This window comes from Podarcis filfolensis (assembly GCF_964270895.1).
Source record: "Podarcis filfolensis genome assembly, contig: HAP1_SCAFFOLD_127, whole genome shotgun sequence".
NCBI lineage: Eukaryota > Metazoa > Chordata > Lepidosauria > Squamata > Lacertidae > Podarcis > Podarcis filfolensis.
In genome coordinates this window covers 42,759-64,441 of record NW_028149446.1, presented here as the reverse complement: position 1 = coordinate 64,441, position 21,683 = coordinate 42,759, and the positions used below count along the sequence as shown (strand labels likewise).

The window sequence follows — 21,683 nt, the reverse complement described above, 5'->3', positions numbered from 1 at the left end:
AAGAAGCCATACAATGCAGTATAAAAGATTGACAATATCATCAAGTTTATTACACAATTTCCAACCTATCAGAAAAAGACAAACAAATCAAATCACGAAGAACAGGGGTGGGTGAGTTGAGAGGAACCAAGGCTATGTTTCTGTTGTTTCATTTCTTTCTTTTCTTACTTCCATTATTTCAAAACAAACTAAAAATGTCCATTATGTAAAAAGCAACTTTTCCAATCATTAATTTTTAATATATTTTACAGTTTAAGTTGTCACTCCATTGCTTACACAACTTTCCCCGTTTTATTTTTTTAAAAAACCACATTTAGAGCTGAGCACCTCTGTGATCAACAGTACAAAAGGAGGTGCCACATCACACAAGAACATCCTTTGCCAGACACCACCCCCTCCGCCTTAGGCCACAACATTGTTCTGTGAGACAAAACAGGGTCCTTCTACAAGGGAGGCTTCACCATGCAGCTGAACAATCACATTAAGTGTTCATGAACACAACAGATGCTTGGCCTCACTACTGAGATCCAGTTGCTGGAGACTGCATATTCCAGGGTGTAACGTGTTACCTTGATTTTAAGTAACTGGGTGCTCAGGCTAGGATGGAGCAATGAAAGCTGAAAATGAACACCCGAAGGGCTGCAACTCAAAGATGAGAGCTTAATCAAGAACTCTGCAGGTGCTTTTGTCCCATAATGCTCCGAACAAGCAGGTTTTTGCCGCAACTGGTCTCAAAGGGCTGCCTGGTGACTAGAGTGGCTCCAGAAACCCTACTTACGATTACATAACACAGCTAAATATGGTGGTGTGAAGAGACGCCTCCCACTGCCTCTAATCGTCTCCCTAGACTGGCATGCCAGAGATCAGTGAGGTATGGTGTTATCTGAAGCAAACTCATGAGTGAACCACTCCAAAAAGGAACTCCTTTTAAAAGGAGGCAGGGGCCAAGGAAAGCTCTGGACCTTAAATCAACACGTTCAACAAGTACATCACATAGAATTTTAAAAACGCTTAGGGTGTGCTGCATTCAGTAACTTCCAGGTAGCCCCAGCTTGACTTTGCCCCTTTCCATTCTATGGTCTCCGTTCACAACACTTCCTCTACAACAAGGAAGGTGGCAATCTGGGAGGGGCTGGCCCCAGAAACAAAGGTTTACATCAGAAGTTACAACTGGAGCAGCTATTGCATGAAACAAAGCGAGGAAAATGGTTAGCAAATCAGTGGAAAGCGGACCTGCAGTAGCCAGATCTATTTTTTAAGGGAAGTTCAACATTGCGAGCCGGTTGACCAACGCAGGCCCCTCTAGAAGAAGCCAGGTAGAAAGGAGGTGACATTTTCCCACAACTAAAGGAGGAAGGGAGAAGAGGGGTGACCCGAAGAAGCAGCCAGCCTGCCTTCCATCCTAACAGGGAAATACTGTTTTCTAAGCTGTGTACAACGGTGCTGGAGGGCGAGACTGAAGCTGCTTTGGAAGAAGGATCAGATTTAAGGAGGAATGGATGCCTCGATGCCTAAGAAAACAATGCAGTGTGGATCGTGGACACGAGTTCCAGGAAGAATAGGGTCAGACATCTCATACTGTGCTGAAGCACCAGTTTTTCTCGCAGGAGACGAGCTGGATGGGCTCCTTCCCCAGTGCTCCTAAAAAAGCCACGGAAAGGAAAGAGGCGAGAGACCTCTGTGGAAAGCACCATTCTCTTTGGGTCCAAGAATCCATGGATTGAAGTGGCCCCCTGGTCACGGTGGCTCAGACAACCAACCCCTCCCACCCTCCAAGTCATTCAGTGCTTCTCCATCAAGCAGCAGCGACAGCACACAGGCAGAGCTCAGGTCCCAATACCATGGTGTGCCAGATGGAGTTCTGCAGGCAAAGTCCCTTCCAAGGGGTCCGGAAAGAGCAGAGGGCAGTGGGGAGGAGGGGGTGGAGAAGCCTCCATATTTTAGTCTTGATTAAGGAGAGGAGATAAGAGTCCATAAAAACACTGAATGCTTCCCACGCTCCTAGAAAGAGACAAAACAAAATTGGAAACACTAGTAAGTTCTATAGCACTTTCAAAGAGGTTTGTTGAGAATTTTGCCTATTAACCTTGGACTGTAACTCCATGGGGAATTCACAGTTATTTCCACATGCAATGGGGAACCAAAGCTACAGGCTTGTCTTAGCTCATGGTTGAACTGGACTAGGCTCAGCACTTTACCCACTGAATCACACTTACTCTCAAGTCAGACTCATCGCCACCTTAGGTGCTAGTCACATTCAGAAAGCAAGAGGGTGGTGAGATTGCAAGGCTATGTTTTACTTATTTTTGTAGTTTCTACTCCACTTTTTATTCCAGGGCACCCAAGGCAGATTGTCATTGGAAAAAAATGGCTAATTTTCAAGTTAGAGAAGTTATTCTACCAATACTGTCTGTGATGCCCCCTTGGAATAAAAGATCTGAACTCTTTTTTTTGCAATTGCAATATATAGACTGGGCCCTTGACACATTTACCAAGCATCTGATTCTAACCTATAGAAATACCGTAGTTTTTGCTCCATAAGATGCACCTAGTTTTTAGAGGAGGAAAACAAGAAAAAAAAATTCTGAACGAAACAGTGGATGTATGATTTTTGTGGTTTATGCTGTGGCCATAGACATGTGATTTGACGGTGAGTTTGGGGTAGCCCAATGCAAAAATCCTGAGAATCCATGTGGATCCGTGATTTGTAACCACTGCTTCCTTTCAACACTCCCTTCCCTCTTGTTTGCCTTAGTGTCTTTTCCTTAGCTGAAGCAGTTTTTTGCTTTTCCTTTTCTTCTAATTTAAACCTCACTGCTTTAGTCTTCCTGTCTCCTCTCCTTGCAAGTCTGCTGTCTTTACCTTCCCCGCCCCCAGGCAGCCTCCTTTATTGCTAGCATCTCTTATCTCCCTCCTGATCGCTTGCCGATCAGCGGCTTTGTTTCAACACCCACTTCCCTCTTTCAAAAAAAAAAGCATGATCTGCTTTTCGCCCCTGGGCAATTTGGCTCCAGGGACCATGCATTCGCTCCCTAAGACGCACAGACATTTCCCCTAACTTTTTAGGAAGAAAAAAGTGTGTCTTATGGAGCAAAAAATATGGCAATCCACTGGTCACAGTACAAGGAGTAAGGAAAAGTACCCTAACAAAGTTGCATAGTTGGCCTGAGACACATAGTTATTCAGAGCCCAGCTGAATATACTATAAATCTACTAAGTTAGAAAATAAACAGCTCAAGTATGTACTCAAAGTGCAAGTCAAGCAGGGAGCAGACAACTCCCTTATTTTTGAAAAAATCTTACCTAGCAGAACATACTGCATGGAGAACACAATACAATATGTATTTGCCCTGGTAGCTTAAGATCCATGCACGACCAGTCCACTCACTGAAGAGAAGTATGAGATTATGCCATGGAAAGTCTTCCAGAGCATAAGGGAAATCAATCTTACCTAGCTAGCATCTACAAGAGGGATGATACTCAACTTGAAGAGAAGGGTGCTTTTTTCGGAAAGGAAAATACACTGGGTAGGGCTGGAGGGGATGGGAAAGGTAAAGCACCCTGGAAACATCTCTCACTTCTCTCAGTGATGTCGGTCTCTTTCTCTGTCCCTGTCTCTATGTCGCTCATGCTCCCGGCTTCTTTCCTGGAAATAGTCCTCATGCCGATCTTCATTATGGACGACGTCTCGGTGCCTCCTACTGCTCTCACGAGACCGACTGGGTGATCTATCCCGAGACCGGTGCCGCTTTCTGGAAAACAATGAGGTATCTAGTTACTGGCAAGCTGCAACAAGACCCTTTCCCCTCCCAAAAGCACTTATTCCTACCTGGCTGTACAAAGCCCAGGAAGGGGACCAGAGCACAACTGAGACTAGCTCATCAGCAACATGAGTGACAGTAGCTGGATGACTTGGCAATAACTGTGCCTGAAGCTCACCTGGAGGAGCTGCTGCTGGTGCCCATGCTGTAAGACTTGGCTTCAATGCCATGAAGACAATCCTTGAGTGAAGAGATAAGGACTCTACACCGCTCATCATTTGCGACACGTGACTGTTTAATCACAGCGATGGCTGTGAGCAGGGTCTCAATGGCATCACTGTAGTCCCCTGCAATATAACAGAGCAAAGGCGGCATGGTAAGAGTGAGGCGAGGAGCAAGAAATGGCAAGAGGTAGCAAAAGCCAGCTCTGGTTACCTGCACTGGCACCAGACACAGCTTTGGAAATGGCACTGCTGGAAATTGCTCGATTCCTGTTCATGATATCTTCAAATTCAGCTTCACTGACAGGAGGTGGCAATGGGCCCAGTTCCCGGCTGTAGTACACAAACACACACCCATCACACACAGAGGATAAACAGCTTCAAGCAGAACTATGACACAGTTCCTTATTCATAGACATGGCAATTCAAGGCCTTTCAAAACAGCAATGTGTGGTTGACCAGGTACTGCCCCCCTCCCCAAAGCAGACATTAAGTAGCATCCTTTAAGAACCAAGTTGTCAGCTGTCGTGCCCTAGAGCTATGCAAGGCATTTTCTACCACCAACGAGAAGGTGGTTTCATGTCTAGTCGAACCATCACTCTTTGCATAAAAACAAAATAACTAAGCCCCTGGAGAATTAGGTCTGCAGCCTTGCTAAACAAGAGGCTTAGCTACTGTTCTTTGCACTGCTTAGTTTTGATTTTTTTCTTCTCAGATTCCTGGGAATGGGCTTGCTCTCACCTGCTGTGGTTGTATGCTGCAGAGGTCTTGTTATAGGTGTCTGGCGGGGGCCCCATTGCTGCATTCGGTGGGGGGAAGAAGGCTGGGTTGAGGTGCAGCGCAGGTGGCACGGCCCCAGGAGGTGGCACAGTGAGGTGTGGAGGAAGTCGAGGGGGAGGGGGCATGAGGTGTTGGTAGTGGATTCCTGGAGGGGGAGGGGGAACCCCAAAGCTTGAGGAAAGAGGAGGGGGTGGTATGGGTGGAGGTGGCAGCCCCATGAGAGGAAGCGCAGAAGGAGGGCGGTTGAAGAAAGGCAACACAGGAGGCTTCTCAATGCGTGGCGGCGGCACAGCATTCTCTGTCGGAGTGGCTCGGCCATCTACCGAGTCGGAGGAATCCCTTGAGTGAGCCCTCGGAGGCACCCCTGTCAGACATCACAGAAGAGGAAAAGCGCTCAACACTGTAGCAGTTGGGTAGGTCAGTTTTCTGACAAAATAACCCTCTCCCCGCTTTCCAGTAAGTACACCCATGTCAACCATCATGCCTCTGAATTGCAATAACACCTTGCCCAAATATCAGAACTCTTATCTCATACATGTGAGAAAAGGTGGGTTTCATTGGTATGTGCACACAGATTTTTGGGTCGATTTGGGCAAATGTTGAGGTATCTAGAGAGATACCTTCCTGCTCTGGAACTGGGCATTCCCAGTCTTGGCTAAGAGACCTGTAAGAGCTCTCTTAAGTGTTGTGTGCTGAGTTGACAGAGATAGTTGTATCATGCACTGATTACGAGTCAGATGGACGGGCAGCATAACATGCTAAATAAATGCTTAACTTTAATTACAATTTACAATAGCAGTGTGTCCAAACTGAACGGAGAACATTTCATTTATGGTCTTAGAATGTCTTGAGTGTATTTTACACTGTTAACTTTCAGTGAAATAAATTTTGCTTGAGCATTCAAGTAATACTTATCATTCATATAGTGCTTACAGTGTGTTCAAAATGCTTTATGTATTAGCACAGTAAACTACCTAATAATCCTACTTGACAGATCTTTATCGCAAAGATTCTAGATAGGTGTTTAGGCTGAAAAAGTGTGGCTTACCTAATATTACCTAGTGTCTGAGCTTATAGCCAAGGGAAAATCTGAACTGGTGTCTATGTTGTTTACATCTCAGCCATAGTCAGTATGTTATATTTTATATAAAGATATATTAAAATATTCATTTTTAATATAACTGATTAGAACATCACATACTATCAGAGACAAATGTATTGAACTTTCTCATTTAAGGAAAAGCAAAATCAGGAAGCTTCAAGAGAAAAGAACGAAAATGTGACAGACAGCATAAAAAATAATCAAACCATGCTGAATATAAGGGGAATATTTGACTAACCCACACTTTAGTACAGTGACAACTAAAATAGATGGTGTTGTATCCAATGCTGCATGAGCAGAGTTCAATGTGTTAATGGAAGCCCAATGTGCAAACGTAACACCACAAATGGGTTATCATTTGATGACTAGGAACTTGGAAGTTGACTTAATCCAAGTCAGAACATTTACAATTCTGATTCTGTGATCGACACATCTTGTTCAGGATAGTCTACACTGACTGGCAGTAGCTCTCTGGGACTTCAGAGAAGACTCTTTCCAATCCTACATGGTGATGCCAGGGATTAAATATGGAAACTTCTGCAGACAAAGCAATTGTTCTACCCTCTGAAAACTGCAGGCAACAGTCACAAAACTGTACATGAATGGCCTTCTCACTGATCTAATTATCTGAACTAATTATGTAAAATGTGTCTGAAATTCTAGCTAACACTATACAAGCACTGGATTATGCAAGAATGGTCTTCTTCAGTAAAATCACTAATTGGCTGTAGTGTTATCCCTACTCCTTTCCTATTATAAGTATTCTAATGAGTGGAAAACTGAACATTCTAACACTACACAATTATACAGAATCCTCAAAACCCATAATTTTGGGAGATATGCTTAACTCCCACTCCTCCCCCTGTCCCCTGAAATAATGACCTTAGGAACCTACTGCTTAGTGAATGCACTCAGCAGAACATTTGGTTCTTTTAGTAGAATTCTTCAATAAAGTGAAATATTAAAACCTAATATGCCAATCTCAACTACCTTGCAATATATGCGTATACGTTGCTTTATATAAAGGCAAATATCAACAGGCTTATATACATATTGCTGCTTTTAAGTCACTGAACTACTTCCTGAACACCTACTGCAAACTGAGTGTTTTCCGCTACATCCAGAAAATTATCAACATTTCCATTCTCATAGAATACAAAATGTAGATGTAGAGAAGTCTCTGAACCTTAATCTGTAATACAAACTGCATCTCCTTCTACATAAAATAAGCAACTGAAATAAGCAACTATCTGTGGAATGGAAGAAAACTTATGGTCCTTGTGAGAGCAATATAGTTTTAGATACATCAGCAGATCCTGACTAATGAATTAAACTAGATTCAGTTGTCATGAATACTTCTGGCTACAATTAAGAAATCGACATTCTTAAGAAATGCAACGTTAGAAAAACAAGGGGACAATACCCATGTACTGGAAGGTAATTAATACTATCCACCATTGCTCCACCAGGCCAGTTGCTTGGCCTCAAAGTCAGAAAGCTTCCTAAATCTGGAAACATGACTCCTTTATTCTTCCCAATGAAGAGTTATTGACCCCAGAGAAATAATCAAGCCATGCTGACCAAAGTACTGTACTTAGAGTCAACTTTATTTGACACAAACCAAGATGGCAATAATATGGAAGGGCATTACAGGAAGTATTTACAAAGATTTACAATGTCTGCGTAAAGCAAAAATATATTATTTCAAAAACTCCAGGTTAAAAAAAGCTGTGTCATCTTAATTTGGAATTTCAATGTACAATAAGCTCAACTATAGTATGTTATGAGATTTGATACATTATTTTTTTAAATTAAGACCTTTATTCAAGATAGAGAATCTAAAACATAATTGAAAGAAATCAATAATCAAAAGAACTAAAAAAAAAAAAAATGGAGAGAATGTTGAGAAGATGGATTTTGAAACATATTGCGATCTTGTCCCAATGTGGCAAAATTAATTAACTGCAAATATAGCTGAGAGACATTTCAAAAGAAAAAAACCATGATCATACAATTGCAATGACACACAATAATTAGGGACACAGAAATCTGTTATTCCCATCACCACGTGAGACTTGGTGACAGCAAGTCTGGGATAATCTAATAACATTCATATTTCAAACTCAGCACGTGTCTGAATTACATTAAAAATTCACTTCATGGTCACCGAACGGAAGCCACTTTTAGGTTTCCTTTGTGATAAATAGGAGAGTGCAATAAAGAGAACTTCAAACGTTTAACTTGTGCATGTGTTTTTCTTTATCGTACTAACTTGTCTGCTTTACAGTTCGCCACTTTGGGGGCTAGAGAGAGGCAGAGTGTAAATAAAATTACTAAAAACAACAAATTTGTATTTCTCAGGCCCTTTGGGCGAGGAATCACAAAGTGGTGGAAGTCATTTACGAAGGCCTTGTCAAAAATGGTGACGTGCCATGGTTACTGTCAGGCGTTGCCATTCACCAGCGCGACCTCCTAGTGAAGATAAGATAAGCCCCTTTAAGCAGTTTTTCACAGGGAAAAGCTTGATGAGGGCTAAAAGCAGCTCTGCTTCATCTTATGATTCAGCAACACCGACTGACCTTCCTACCACAGAGAAATGGACCACAGGCACTATGACACCCCGTGGAGATAAGGGACATAGGAACAACATGACTTTCTGCACTGAAATTCAGTCAATTTCTAGGGCAGAACATGGAGGCTATTAAAATGCAGCTGCGCTAAAGATGACAAGGCTGCAACTCTATAGTCAGTTAAGACTATGACAGGATCATACAAAACGGTGGATCCTAACTGTTCAGATTAATTCTGCAAACAACAGAGGAAACTGTCCTCTTCTCCACTTACTAAGTCAGATAGTACATTCAACAGCATACCTTTCACAGAAATTGACAAACAGGGCCATCTATTATGGTCCTCCTTTGCCACCCTGGGCTCCTTTAGGAGAAAGGGTGGGATATGTGTTTTATAAATAATAATAAATGAATTATATGACCAAGAGGTAAGGCCCCAGCTGGAGCATTGCATCCAATACAGGGCACCTTACCTCTTCAGGGCTCCACAAATTCTGGAGAAGGTTCAGAGAGGAGCTGGGGGTGGTCCTAGCTATAACAGCTTCAAGAGCTTAAGCCCATTCAGTTTCAAGGGTGCCTCAAATCATACAACATAGAAGGGGATAATAAAATCTACTTAGGCGTCACTCAGCAGCAACAGAAAAAGAAAATATACATGGACACTCCCTGGATATTCACACACATCCAAATTGTTTCTGGCTTAAAGCTCTCCTCAGGTTTCTCTAAGACCTAACCAATGCCCTGTATTTCTGCCTTGTTCCCTACTTAGCAAACGCAACCCCCATCTAAACTTACTTTTTCGAGCCTGAGCCTCAAACTGTGCAAGGTTCTGCCGGGTAGCCAACTTCACTTCCACTTTATCTCCATTGAGAATCTTCCCTGGTAGCAGCTCCAGAAGTTTGTGGACGGAGTTCTCAGAGGCAACCACCACTTCTGCGTACCTGGTCACAGAGGAAAAAGAACTGAAGACTGTCAGCAACTTCTAGTAAGGAAAACCATCTAATCCAAGACAAGAAATCTTCCCCCACCCAAGGTCTACAAAATGTCACTGCTATATAGCATTGGTGGGTGGGATGGGAGGAAAAATTAGACAGGGCCACACCACTCCCTCTCTCTCACCACCTCATCTGCTCACACATATGAGCTCACACCATTCATTACATTTATCTCTCTCGCATACACACAGATGCATTGAGGGAAAACCTCCCATTTGTTCCTATGTGAGTGCCCCCCTCCGGCAAGGGGTTTCATCCCTTTATCTCCCACTGCAGTACTTATCCAGATGAAGTTCCTGTGCCTCCAATCTGCTGCATTTCTGTGATAGCTTGGGAGACAGAGAGCTCGCTCCACCAGGGTTTGAAATTAGCGGGCACCAGTCACATTTTACAATTGCCCTTTTGCAACTTGATGGAGATGTTCAGGCACCACTTTTGGTGCCTAGCATCTCCGTCTGTCTTTGTTTTTTGCTGCTGCCCTGCTGCCAGGTGAACCAGGTGTTTGGCAGGGTAGAGAGGTAGCAAAAGACTTGTCTTTTGCTGCCACACTACACTGCAAACCTCCTGAGTCACCCAGCAGCAATTTTAATTTTTATTGCTGTGGGGCTGCCTGGTCTGGTGGGGGTGGGGGGGAGCAATAAAAATGGCCCACTACACATTTTGGTTTGGCACCCACATGGCTCCTAGTATTCCTATCCCAGTTTCTAACACTGCCCTCCACAGCCAGCCCAGGAGCCAAGAACAAGAGGCTGTGGAGGCTGGATGGGAATCCTCTGATGGCCAGATGTGGCCCACAGGCCCAAGGTTCTCTCATTCCCGATTTGATTGATTTCTCAGGCCAACCCCGCTGTCCACAAGCACAGTGTCATTAACAGTGCAGAATTTTCAGCTCCATGCCCTCCAAATTAAAGCTGTCATTAAGAGCAGCAGCAAATAGCACATTGACAAGGGATCGCTCTGCAGAATTGGACAGAGCCCTCCGCCTTCGTGAATCACATATAACAAGTAGTCATTTAGTTTGAAGGCAGTGGCATCCAAACCGGACAGTTACAGGGACTTCTAAGGCCACCTTAAAAAAATAGCAAGAAAATCAGACTTATGTGCACACCATTATCAACCACACTGGTCCCTAGATCATTCCTCCCAAAATAACAGCCCCTCATGATGGGTCCTTTTATGAAGCAGTCTTGGAGTGCTCACCCTTTGGACTGGCCATTGGCTCTGTTCTCAGCAAACTTGAGTTCCACCACATCATAAACACCCACAGAACGGATTATTCGGGTCAGCTGCTGGTCAGTTGTCCACTATGTATGAAGAAGCAGAAAATTACATTATAACCTGAAACCTTTTAGAGAACCCACATTAGTAAGAGAACTCATCCTTCTCAAGCTCCTATACTGTTCCTGGTATAGTCTAATGAAGGAACATTTGATTAACCCCCTCCCACTACAGTCACTTTTGGAGCTGCAGATGTGTGAGCGCGTACATGTGTGAACATGTATCTTCCTAGAAGATGAAAGTTCTACACAGACCTACGTAATTGAAGGAGCAGGAGCAGCAATCCCTTTCCCAACACATACCACAGGTATTAAAGAGAACTGCATGCACTTAGGGCAGTGATCACTCTACACACCCTAAATCATGACACAGCAGGCCCAATATGACTTACTCAGGTCCTAAGAGATTCATTCATAGGAGAAAACTCTCATACCTGTATGCCAGCTACAGAAAATTTTGTGAAAATGTCTCTATCACGGCGTTTTAAGGGCCTCAATTCTACTATTATCATATTTTCTGATGTATCTTAAATGTGTTAAATCCTCTTCTCTTAAAAGTTACCCTGCTAATGCAAGAGCATCATATTCTCCAACTCTGAGATGCACTGCTTTTTAGCATAGTACGGAATACTATGTTGCTGTAGCTTATTTATTTGAAGCCACTGTTGAGTCTTTGTGAGAAAAGCAGGATAAAAATGTCCTAAACAGAGCAATGTGTCATAACGAACAATGCTTCTAGTTATTTATCCAATGTGTTGTGAGGACTGAGGTTGGCAAGCAGCATAAAACCTACCCACCCACATGGGGCTCTATACTCTATTAAAGAACAGTGCATCTGCAGTAAGATTAAAGTGCAGATGCAGCCTTTCCACACAAATGTTTTGTTTTTGTTAGGCCCTTTACTTTCTGCTCCGATTATGGAACGCACTCACCCAAGAGAAGCTGCCTACATAAACAGCAGCCCTCTTATTACGCAGCCCACTGTAGGTATACAGGATAGCAGGTGATTTGCTGTTTGGCTTAGGAGACTGCTCTTGACGGTTTTCGGGTGGTGGCTCGGAGCTGCTAGGGCAACTTTCAGAAGGTTGTGAGCTGGCAGCTAGCACGTCGTCATATAGATCCATCTGGTCAGCATTACTAAACTCAGAGTCCTAGAAGACACAAGATATTACTGAGCACACGCAGAGGCAAAGCAGGGCCAATTCTCCACATTAGTTCTTTTCGTCACAGAATAGTAGCACACCTATATCAAATAATAAATTCTAGAATTTAAGTAATAACGTAAAACCTGCCTCTCAAAAAGAAGCATGCTCTTTTTGCTAGTTGCAAGGAAGAGCAAAGAGCATAGTAGGACTAGCTATTTCATGTAGCCCCAAGCACCCCATCATTTTCTCTGAGATGAGGAGAATGCATGTTTCACTGCCATCTATTACTGCACAAGACATTTTGCCTCTCCATTCTTTGTGGAGGACTGGGTAATCAAACCACATTTTTACATCCCCCCCTCCCCCAATCTACACTGTGTGCAGACCCACCTCATTTTCCTCACTGCTCCAATGAGGGGTGTTTCCTTGTTGCATATATGCAGTGAAGGAGACTATCACATATAGTATAACCACCAACCTCTATAAGAGGCCACTCAACTTGGCAGAAAGGCCTCTTGGTTTCTTTCCCTATTTTGGATTATTTGAGCAGAATCATGTTGTAGGCTGTTCATGAAAGGTGATCAGGTTGTGTCAAGATTTATACTGAACCCCACCAGAAATCAGCCTCTACATTTTTCTTCAGAGGAGTTAGGTATCATGCAGTATTATTTCATCCTCACAACACTTAAAGAGTCACTATCAGAAGCAAACAATTATATTGGAACTCTAATGATATTTCACTGGTCTTCTGAAAATGTAGTTATAGTCTACTGTGATTCACACTGCAATCCTTTGCTAGCTAAAAAAATGCACCGTAAAAGAATTCTAATACATGAATATGCACATTATGCACACACATGTATAATTCCTGTCAGCCTAAAGTTATCTAGAAGCTGGAAATATACATATATATTTATGCCAGTGTTATGCAGAGTGGTATATAAAATTTTCATCTTCCCACGCAACATAATCTGGCCCAATTTGTATACACAGCAGCAGCTAGAACATAAAGCTTGTACTGCCTTTTAAAACCAGGGTTATTTTTCAGATTTTTTCCTCTTTTCCTTTATGCCAGTTTTAATATGTGTGTCTGTTTATATACTCAAAGTCGCTTTGTGTTCCTCTGGTAAAAAAGCAACTAATAGACTGAATAAATAAAACAAATACACATTACTATTACTGTAATTCACAGATTATTGTAAGGTATGGCTTCCCACCTGAAGGATTCGTCAATGTTTTAAACTAGCAAGACTGCAAAAACTCATGCAGCATATAAACAATCAAATTCTAGCATTTGTTATGGGTCTGAATTCAACTACTTATCCTATGTTATCAAGAACATCAGAATTCTGGCATGTACTGGATCATGGTCACTGTCTAATTTCAGATGGATGTGCTTAACTCTACTGAAATCAGTCAAACTTTTAATCACAATTAGCCTGTTACATAGTTTTCAATGGGCTTTAGCCTGAGTATGTTAAATTGGATTAAAGTAAATATATTGGGATGCAGGTCACAACCATTTGTTGGTTTCATAGAACTAGTGATATGCTTGTTACATTCCAATTATCCAGAATAAGAGAAACTTGGGTGTTATTTTAAACATAACAACAGCTCCTGCTTCAAGCAATCTTTATAAAGTCAAATACACGGAAGTCTTCAAGTAGAAAGTAGTACATGCTACAAAAAAAATTACTAGCAGTAGAAATAGGTAGTTTTACATAGTAGTACGAGACAAATCTGCAATAAGGAATGGATATTACGCATAAGAAAAAGAAAAGTTACTACTAACAAAATGTTATCAATTAAGAACAGCAGTGATACTAAAGGGCGATAGGAAAATCAAGTCACTTCAACATTTTCAAGCTATCAGAACTTAATTATATTTTTAGGATACCTCTTAAATCTGCAAAGCAGAAGATTGGAAACTTAGGTAGCCGTGTTGGTCTGCCATAGTCAAAACAAAAAATTTTTTTTCCTTCCAGTAGCACCTTAAAGACCAACTAAGTTAGTTCTTGGTATGAGCTTTCGTGTGCATGGTATCTGAAGAAGTGTGCATGCACACGAAAGCTCATACCAAGAACTAACTTAGTTGGTCTTTAAGGTGCTACTGGAAGGGAAAAATTTTTTTTATTGGAAACTTACTTATTGTTAGCTTCCTGACATCAAGAAAAATATATTTAGATTTCCTCAGTAAAGACCACAGTACAGCTTGTGATACTCACTTTCAACTAAACTAAGACAGTAGGGGCACAAGACCACTCTAGCCTTGTAGCAAATACTGACTGCCATTGCAAGGCAATGAAAAGCCCACACCATCAGAAGAATGTCCCCAATAGCCTCCAAGAACCTAAAACAGAATCACATAAGCTACAGGGGAGGAGAAAACAGTGCATATCCAGCAAAACCACCCACACATATACTACAAAGTAGTTTCCTGATGACTTATCATCAGGAACAAGGGTAGTGGCTGTTGATGATGCTATTGAAACCTTCCAAAGATCATGTTAAATGTGTTTGCAAGCATTCATGTGAGCAAGACCTGCACATTCTTCGTTATCTGGTCATGTCTCACACAGGTAACACCTTTTATTTTATTTGATGTATTTCTGGGCAGTTTTTGAACCATGCAATAGGCCTGACACAGGAGTTCTTCCCTACACACAATACAGTATAGTCTCAATAAATAATACAGACCTATTTATTTTCAGCAACTTCCCTGCAACACCTAGAGATTCTCTTTCCACTGGCCACGGTTCCCAAGGAGACAGTGCTACACGTTGTGTCTCTTCAGACTCAAACTGCATTCTTTTGATACTACAATGCTGATATCCCCTTTTTCAAGGCAAGAGGGAATTCCAGAGTTTATTCATTTCTAATTCCACAAATAGAGAATTGATGATTTACACAGTTTTTCCCTGCATCCTAGATGGCTCTCAATTTTGTCCTTTTTTTGCCAAACAATATTTATTGGAACTTGAAAAAGTGAATCAAGACCATTAGATGCAACTGGTAAACCAAAGACACGACAGCATACAATTTCTTTTTTAGCAGTATAGGAAGAGATTTGGGGTCAATTTTTGTTTTACCCCTACCCTAGTACTTCCAAGTGAATCAGGAACTGTTAAAACAGTTTTCAGAGTGAGTTTTAAAACCTTTTGAGTAAGAAAAGACTCCATATAGGAAATATCCAGCTGGAATTTCACTGGCTTCATACTTTGCTTTTCATTACTTTGGACCCTTTTCAAATTTGAAATATGACTATCTTATTTCTTTTTACAATCAGAGTAAAGTTCAATTCCATGGAAAGCCCAACCCTTTTCTTCAAAATTTAAATGCACGAAACTTCATCAAGAGTTTCCCTTCATTTGTGGAAGGGATGGCTCCTGCTGGAGGGAGGCCGAGATGGCCATTTTTCCAGATTTCCTCCTGCTGCCACCTCCCATGCAGTTCCAAAGGGTCTTCCTCAACACCCTCGCCTCAGAGCAGTTGTTCAGGGGGCAGGAAGCATCAGTGGAGATTGCTTTTCCTTTCCTCCAATGGGAGCACAGAATGAGAGAAGTTCTGCCTGCAGGAACTCTGGACCCAAGCCACAGTATGTGCTTCTTTACTTTTGCATGGCACAGAGGCTTTGAATTCTCTACAATGTGTATTTTTCATGAAGCTGCATTTGAAACACATTCTTGTTTGCACTCTGAATCTGCAGAGGAAACAAATAGTTTGTTGAAACTTTGATCAAATCTTTAGCCTACTTCCATACATTGAGATTTCCATTTCCAAAACTTGATCCTAGAACACAGTGCTATATTCTTGGCTCAACTATTAATTTATTGTAAAAACCTATATCCTGCCTTTAAGGGGGGGGAAAGGAATCAGGGTGGATTCCAAAACAAAGTTTCATACAATATCTAAAAACATAAAAGAGCAGCAATTCTAAAAAATAGTGGTAATGAGCAATTGTTAACATGCCAGGTCGAAGAATATAAGTAATTCCTGAAAATCACATAAAGGCACAACATTAAACAAATTAAACTGAGAGTGGGGAGAAGTCAAAAGTCTTCTTAAACAGTCATGTTTCTGCCTGCTACTTAAAAACAGTGTGAAGGCCTGACTGATCTCATTGGGTAAGGTATTTAATAAGGTGTGTGCCACAACTGAAAAGGCTCTAAGTTGACAAAGGCCTCCAGATGAATCCCTACACACAGTAAGCTCACAGGCTCTTGGTCCAATTGTTCTTGTTATTTAGTCATGTCTTCTCTAGTTCTTCAGTGGATTCTCTTATGGACAAGAAAGCTTACAGGCAACTTTTGCATATCTGGGTCCAAAGCTGTATTCCCACATCCATGTAATACTACTGTACTAGTGAAGTTGTGGTGTGCTGCTAATGCTGCTAAGATGGAAGAAAAGGAAACTAATGAACAAAAATATGTTGCTCATTAGCATTCTATCCAAGGACCATGAGTGTACATTGATAACCATCATACTACCTCATAGGAAACAGCACACACCCTCCACCGTTAGACAAGCATGAATAACCCTCCTGCCAAAACACACAGGGACAGAACTATGAAATGAAATGGTTAGCATACAAAGACAACCCATTGAAAAGCTATGGGAACCAAGTTACTCTTAAACGAGGGGAAATAACATGGGCAGCAGCATCCATTACATCAGAACCCACTCCAGAGAGGATCTGGGACTGGGCTGGGCCATAGCTGAAAGGTAGAGCATCAGCACTGCATGCAGAATATCAAAAGGTAAATCCCTGGCATACCAGATAGGGCTGGGAGATACCCTGGTCTGAAAATTCATAGGGCCACTGCTAGTCACTGTAGACAATACTGAGCTACAGAGACAAATGGTCTGATTTAGTATAAGGCAGCTTCCCATGTTCCTCAAGCAGAGGTTCAGGTGCAGCCCCAACTGAAAAAAAGAGCACAGCTAATCATACTCTTGAACAAGCACGTGGAATGACAAGGTGCCACACACCAAACACGTGACAAGACTCAGTACATAAATTATTCTGGAATACATGTATTAAAAAATATGAGCTCTATGCACACAACCTGATCAGATTGGTAAGGCAAATGAACTGGGAATTCAGCATCTAATGTGAAGACAGTTCCCTGCTATCCAGTGGAAAAAACACTTGATAACCCACATGTTTTGCACCATGGGAAGGAGCCCTACTCCTACACAAATGGAACATTTACACCTGCACATAGCTCCCATCTGTCAAAACCATTGTGGTGGTGCAACTTTGCACTTGTGTAGCAGCCAGTGATGTCACAACTATGGCTATGGGTGAGATTCAAATAAGAAAAAGAAAGGAAGAAAGGGCAGGTGTCCAATGTTTAGTATGTTTTCAGGCTCTCCAAAAGCAGCCTGTCTCATTGCTCAATACACAAACAGCTAAGAAGTTCAACTCCTGTACTTACAAAAGGAGATGCATACTAGTAAGCAGGTCCCCACGAAAGGTGAGCAGTGTGGGGAATAAGCCATACATAGTAGCAAATAACCCACCACAAAACACCACCATCCAAGTTGAAGTTGCTATCCACAGCCAGAGTACGCTCCCCCCCACCTGTCCCCAGGGAAGCTCCAACCATGTACACTGTGAAGAAATGGGGAGTACATTTTCTCTATTCTTCTTATCCTCCAACAGATCAAGTGTGGCTGACGACATCATTGGCAATAGATGATGAAGAAGCAACTATAGGCCTATAAATACTGTTCTTTCTTTCTCACCATGTACACCGATAAGGTCACATTCAAACAATACATTTAAAGCACTCTTAGGGTGCTGATAGCTGTTAGGAGACTCCTATTCCCCTCCCATAACTTCAATTCCTAGAGTTCCCTATGCAGAGGGACTGATTGTTAAACCACTGTGGGAACTGTGGTAGCTCTGTGAGGGGAATGGGGATTTCCTAACAATTCTCAGCATGCTTAATAAACGACAGCTCCCAGAATTCTTTGGGAGAAGCCATGACAGTTTAAAGTGGTATCATAGTACATTAAAAGTATGCTGTGAATGTGACCTAAATCTATCCACTGGGGAACAAGCCAATATGGGTGAAGACTGGGTAAGCACACATTAAAGAGGAGTGGCTAAAGGTATACAGAATGAAGTGTATGGTAGGCAGAAATACTACAGGAAATAGACATAGCACACACAATGAATGTGCACAAAAGTCATATAAAGTTTTTGAATTATGTAACCAATACCTGAACAAGAGGATTTGGTCCTCAATATATTTTATGTTTCTTCTCTTGCCACAACTAGGAATTTCAAATAAATATATAAAACATATTTGTCTGAAAGCTATAATGGTGTCATCTACACCAGTGATTTGTTGTAATTAAAACTTTTTCAGGGTAGAACACCTTCGCCAGAACAGATTACCAAGTTTACAAGAGCAATCCTTTACTCTAGAAAACTATTGTAGAAATATGAAAACCTCTTATAGATAAAATTAATTCATTACATACTCGTATTATACTTCTTTTACTCGATAGGGAACAGAATATTTAAAAATGGGGTACTATAGGTAGAATACGATAAATTTTCCCTGATCAAGTGGAACATTTAACATACACCCCATGCCTTCCAGAGACAAGCATCCATCCATCTAATGCTCCCAGAGATGAAATGTGGTCATTACCTAGAGTCATGCAGTCAGAAAAAACAATTAGTGCAGCAGCAGAAACGCTGTGTGATGTTGCAACAACTTCACCAGCATTCATATATTCAAAATTACTGAAAACAGTGAAGTGCCTTTGCACTAGTTGTGAATGCAAGATGGCATGTACATGAATACACCTGAATGTACACCTGACATTGGAGGGAATTAGCACTGGGCACCCCTAACGTCAACCCAAAAGAGGAAATGTTCCTACACATTCCAAACCAAGATACAGGAAAGCTGACATATAGGTATTAATCCTCTCTTGTAGACCAATCAGTCTAGTGCTATAACCACATACAGGGATACACAATGAGCATAAACTAGAACCCTTGTGAAATGAAACTTATGCATAGTAGTAAATAAATCAACAGGAAAGAATGGGTGTGACCAGGAGTTAAGGATGGGACAAAATGGAGATGAAATGCTGCTGCTTGGAGGTGGCAAGATCAAACTTGGGACCTTGACAATATAAACTATATGCTTTATCTTTACCTGGAGTAAGGACTATGAGTATTGCACATGTAGGAAGCCCAGATGTGCTTAACTACAATGCCCATCATCCCTGAGCACTAACCATGTGGCCCAGGACAGAAGGTAGCAGGGGGAGGCCTAAAGCATATGGAGCTATACGTTCCTCAGCCCAGGTTTGTAGGAATATCGGGTGCTGGTTTAAGGCAAGTCAGACCACTGTCCATATAGCTTAGTATTTGCTAGACTGACTGGCAAAGGTTCTCCAGAGCTTCAGACAGCAGTCAGTCACTATCTGGAGATGGCAGGGACTGCTCTTGGGACCTCCTGCGTGGTTTGTTGTGCTCTGCCACTGAACAATGCCACTAAAGGAGTTATTATGAACAAACTGGCTGCTGGTTGCCATGTTTCTGTGGTTACAGTATAATTCTGTTCAGTGTAAGTTTGGTTCCAGTCCTACTGCTTATGGAATTGCACGGCCTTCTTAATGTTCTATTTAAAGTAATACATAAACACACACTTGAAACACATGTGGGTGTTTATTTCTATTTATTTATTTATTTATGTATTTATAATCCACACTTTCATCAAAATATACCAAAGTGGTTAACAGCATATAAAAATAAAAGCAGCAAAAAGCATCAATAAAACATCATTAAAGAGAAAAATTGTATTGCAAAGGCCTGTACTGTTTAGGGTTTTGTGAATTAATGTAAGTACCTTGAACCTAGGCAGGTAACAAACAGGCAACCACAACAGCTCCCTCAGCAGCAGAGTAGTATGCTGCTCCTTTGAGCAGTCTGGCCACTGCATTCTGCACAAATTGAAGCTTCCAGACTAGATAAAGGGTAGCCCCACATAAAGTGTGCTACAGTAATCAAGCCTTGAGGATTGAAATCAATAGGGAACAATATACACCACAAACCAGATTTGATTTCTAGTGCAATGCACTCTCACACAAAGTTAATACATCAGACAGAAAAGGTTATCCTGTCTTCCCACTTCTTTCTCCCATTAAACACAGTCATTTCAATAACTAAGATGACCCAATTTATAATTGTAACAAAAAATATTAGGTATAAGCAGGCATGAAAAGTAGAACTGTAAGGTGGACTAAAGTTGCTGTTACCTACACCCCTAACATCACTTAATTGTTCACTTTTTAGGCTATAAAGAATATGTACTGCAAGCAATGTGTGCACAAAACTGAAGGATCTTTTCCTATGAAGGTGCTAGTATTGCCTGTGATTAACTGCATAATTGCCTGTCAGTTTCCATGTTTAATTTTTTTGTGTCAATGTGGTGCAGCGAATGGGACAGAATACTATGTAACTTGAAATCACATATGCAGGAGCTACTGTACCAACCATCTTAGTCTGCTCACTGACCCAGGTTACATATTTCTAAAAGATTCAGCATCCTCAACTGTTATGTTAACTTGATTCCAGGAAGGCACCTCTCACTTGAGAGACTACGTAGACTAACATGCTATTACTTTCTATTTCTATCATGCTGTAACTTCCTATTTCTTTTTTTAAAAGGAAGACTTCATACATTCCAAAACACACACGCACAAATAGTGATTCAACATTTCTTCCAACATGCATTCATTTGGTTCATGATGTTTTCTTTCCTGTAGAGTAAAACAATCCACACCAATTGGCAAATGTGAGGAGTTTATTAGGAAATCTCCAGTTATAACGCTGATTTAACACTATTCACTTCTCACTCAACAAACTTTTCACACAACGGAATTTGCTTCTACAGAGATTTTCGTATTTCTACCGTGAAAGGAAAGGATGCTCCAGCAGCCTAACAACGCACCTGAGGACAAACCTCTCTTTTGAGACCTCAGCACGGGCCGAAGTTTCGGGGCTCGTGGAGAGTTCGCCTCTTCTTCTAGCGCTCACCTGCCGCCCTTCCACATCCCGCCGAGACGGTGGCGCAGCCCTTACGCCCACCCAGCGGGGTCCGCAGCCGCGCTCACCTGGTTAAACTCTTCGTCGGCGTAGATGTCGATGAGGTCCACTCCTTCCGACATATTTCTCCAGGGGAACCGCCGAGAGAACCGGGGGTGGGGGGAGAAGAAAGAGCCGCACTGCGGGGGTCACAGAGCAAAGAGAAGGGGGAAGGAGACGCAGGTTAGTGAGATCGCCGCCTCACGCGGCCGCCGCCGGCAGAGCCCAGGCCCGTTCCCGCGCAGCCCCGCTCCGCCGAGGATCCCGCGCAGGCGGCCCCGCCCCCCTCGCCGCCTCAGTGCCACTCGGACGACGGGACCTTCCGCCGGCAGCGGAGAACCCGAGAGCCGGGCCGCCCCCGCCTCCCTTCCCGCTTCCCCTCCTCCGCGGGCCGCCATAGCTGCGCGCGCCTGGACGCTCGCGCCCGCCATCGCCTCCTTTTTCCCGCGCTGCGACGGAGACACGCCGCCGCCGCTGCCCACTTCCCCCGCGCTCACCCCTGCCACGAAGCTCCGACGCCTCCCCGGCGCCGCTCGGGGCTCGTTATACCGCTCAAGGCCTAGCAATCCCAGGCAGGCCCAAAACGCGCGCGCGAACCCCCACCCCCCCTCGTCCTCGGCCGCCTCCTCCTGCTCCCCTCCTCCTCTCACCGCTACAGCCAGCGCCTCCTCCCGTTGCCCCGCCCCTTCCTCCCTGCCGAGGCCCGCCCCTTCCGCA

The 21,683-nt window shown here is 42.7% G+C and overlaps 1 protein-coding gene and 1 long non-coding RNA gene across 7 annotated transcripts; one reads left to right on the top strand and one right to left on the bottom strand.

Annotated features, from left to right (window-relative positions):
• Positions 1-23: 23 nt before the first annotated feature.
• Positions 24-21,655, bottom strand: LOC310755076 (cleavage and polyadenylation specificity factor subunit 7-like). 6 transcript variants are annotated; one of them, XM_083631756.1, is made up of 10 exons: positions 21,617-21,655; positions 20,833-21,106; positions 11,639-11,857; positions 10,630-10,733; positions 9,230-9,375; positions 4,724-5,126; positions 4,197-4,315; positions 3,940-4,108; positions 3,579-3,752; positions 24-2,001 (listed from the first exon to the last, which is right to left on the bottom strand). In XM_083631756.1, the coding sequence occupies exons 3-9, from the start codon at positions 11,828-11,830 to the stop codon at positions 3,584-3,586; spliced, it is 1,302 nt and encodes a 433-aa protein (XP_083487882.1). In that variant the 5' UTR covers positions 11,831-11,857; positions 20,833-21,106; positions 21,617-21,655; the 3' UTR covers positions 24-2,001; positions 3,579-3,583. The 6 variants fall into 6 exon arrangements, with proteins under 6 accessions (XP_083487882.1, XP_083487878.1, XP_083487881.1 ...); XM_083631752.1 differs by having other exon boundaries at positions 20,996-21,106; positions 21,617-21,646; XM_083631755.1 differs by lacking the exon at positions 21,617-21,655 and adding an exon at positions 21,464-21,599.
• On the top strand, positions 5,056-7,669 carry LOC310755083. Its single transcript, XR_014544147.1, has 2 exons — positions 5,056-5,175; positions 6,000-7,669. It is a non-coding gene; the product is annotated as an uncharacterized lncRNA (long non-coding RNA).
• Positions 21,656-21,683: the final 28 nt, after the last annotated feature.